The 1,538-nt window shown below is 52.1% G+C and overlaps 1 protein-coding gene across 1 annotated transcript; it reads left to right on the forward strand.

The window, feature by feature from the left end:
• The first annotated feature begins 880 nt into the window (after nt 1–880).
• Nucleotides 881–1,532, forward strand: LOC108303481 (oocyte-expressed protein homolog). The gene has a single exon (XM_017527314.2). The coding sequence runs from the start codon at nt 881–883 to the stop codon at nt 1,247–1,249; it is 369 nt and encodes a 122-aa protein (XP_017382803.1). The 3' UTR covers nt 1,250–1,532.
• The last annotated feature ends 6 nt before the right edge of the window (nt 1,533–1,538 follow it).

Consider the following 1,538-nt stretch of genomic DNA (forward strand, 5'->3'; position numbering starts at 1 on the left):
GCCCCCAGCCCCAGCCCCTCGGCAGGATAGAGGACAACACCAGCCCCGTCAGCGTGATTCTGGTGAGCTCCGGGAGCAGGGACAATAAGCTGCTGTTCAGGTACCCCTTCCAGAGAAGCCAGGAGCACCCGGCGTCCCAGACAAATAAGCCACCTATCCGATACGCTGTTAACAACACTGGCGACCATGCGGAGGACCAAGATGGCGATTCCAGGCCAACGCAGACCCATCCGTGATAAACTGTCTGCACAAGCTGTCCCGTCGTATTGCCACCTTGCTGCAGCACGAGGAGCGCCGCGGCCAGTACCTCACCCGGGAGGCCAAGCTGACCCTGGCGCTCCGGGATGAGGTGTCGCCATGGCTGGTGCCTGTGCACGTCGGGCGTGGTTCGGCTTCACATCAACAGCTGGCTGGAGGTGAGCTTCTGCCGGCCCCACGAGATCCACTATGCGGCATTATTTTTTCTAAGATATTTTTTATCTTTCTTCATTCCACCCACTCTGGCATTGTAGGGCTCCACCACGGTGTCTGACACCTTGAGCGAGGGCAGGATGTTGAATGTGTTTATGATCCTGTCTGGGTCCTCCTCCGAATTTTGCCCATGAGAAGGGTACCCATCCCAGACGCAGTCCTCCCACGCCAAACCTACTGAATCAGAACACACATTTTAATAGGATTTCCAGATGTATATGTACATTCAAGTTTAAGGTACACTTGTTTAGAGAGAAAAAATATTTAGTGTTAGAGTATGAAAGATATCAGCAAAATAAAAGATTAGCCTAATAGAGTAAAATAAAAAAAAAGGGGGGGGGGTTCTGGAGGAGGTCACGTGCAAGCCACCCCTAGCCGAGCGCTCCGCTCCGCGGCTGCTGGTCCCAGTATGGTCGATGACGCTGGTGCTGCCGAGTCCCAGCGAGGCCAACGGACCCCGACCCAGTCCCTGGAGCAGCTGCCTAGGTTACCGCTTCCGCCTCCACAGATTCGAATCCGGCCCTGGTGGTTTCCAGTGCAGGAACTGAGAAACCCTTTGGTGTTCTACCTGGAGGCATGGCTGGCAGACGCGCTCTTTGGCCCAGACCGAGCCATAATTCCAGAAATGGAGTGGACGAGCCAGGCCCTGTTGACAGTGGACATAGCAGACTCTGGGAACCTAGTCGAAATCACCATTTTTGGACGGCCCTGTGTACAGAATCGGGTGAAAAGCATGCTCCTGTGCCTGGCATGGTTTCACCGAGAACATCGAGCCTGAGCTGAGAAGATGAAACACCTTGAGAAGAACTTGAAGGCCCAAACATCAGACCCCCACACTCCCCAGGATTCTGTTGCTTAAGACAACAGTGTCAGGAGCATCTTGAGAACTTTGCAACTTTTGCTGCTTAAGTTGAAGAGAAGCAAGTATATAGCATTCCTAAATCCCTGCATTCGTTTTTCCTGCGTCTTGTTGGAATGTGGTTTATTTTGTCGCAAGAGTGAATTTGAACTATTCTAATAAATGGCTATTTTGCCCAGTGACATTAAGATCTTCCATACACTTATAA

This window comes from Cebus imitator, unplaced genomic scaffold, assembly GCF_001604975.1.
Source record: "Cebus imitator isolate Cc_AM_T3 unplaced genomic scaffold, Cebus_imitator-1.0 Scaffold47, whole genome shotgun sequence".
In the NCBI taxonomy this organism is placed as follows: Eukaryota; Metazoa; Chordata; class Mammalia; order Primates; family Cebidae; genus Cebus; species Cebus imitator.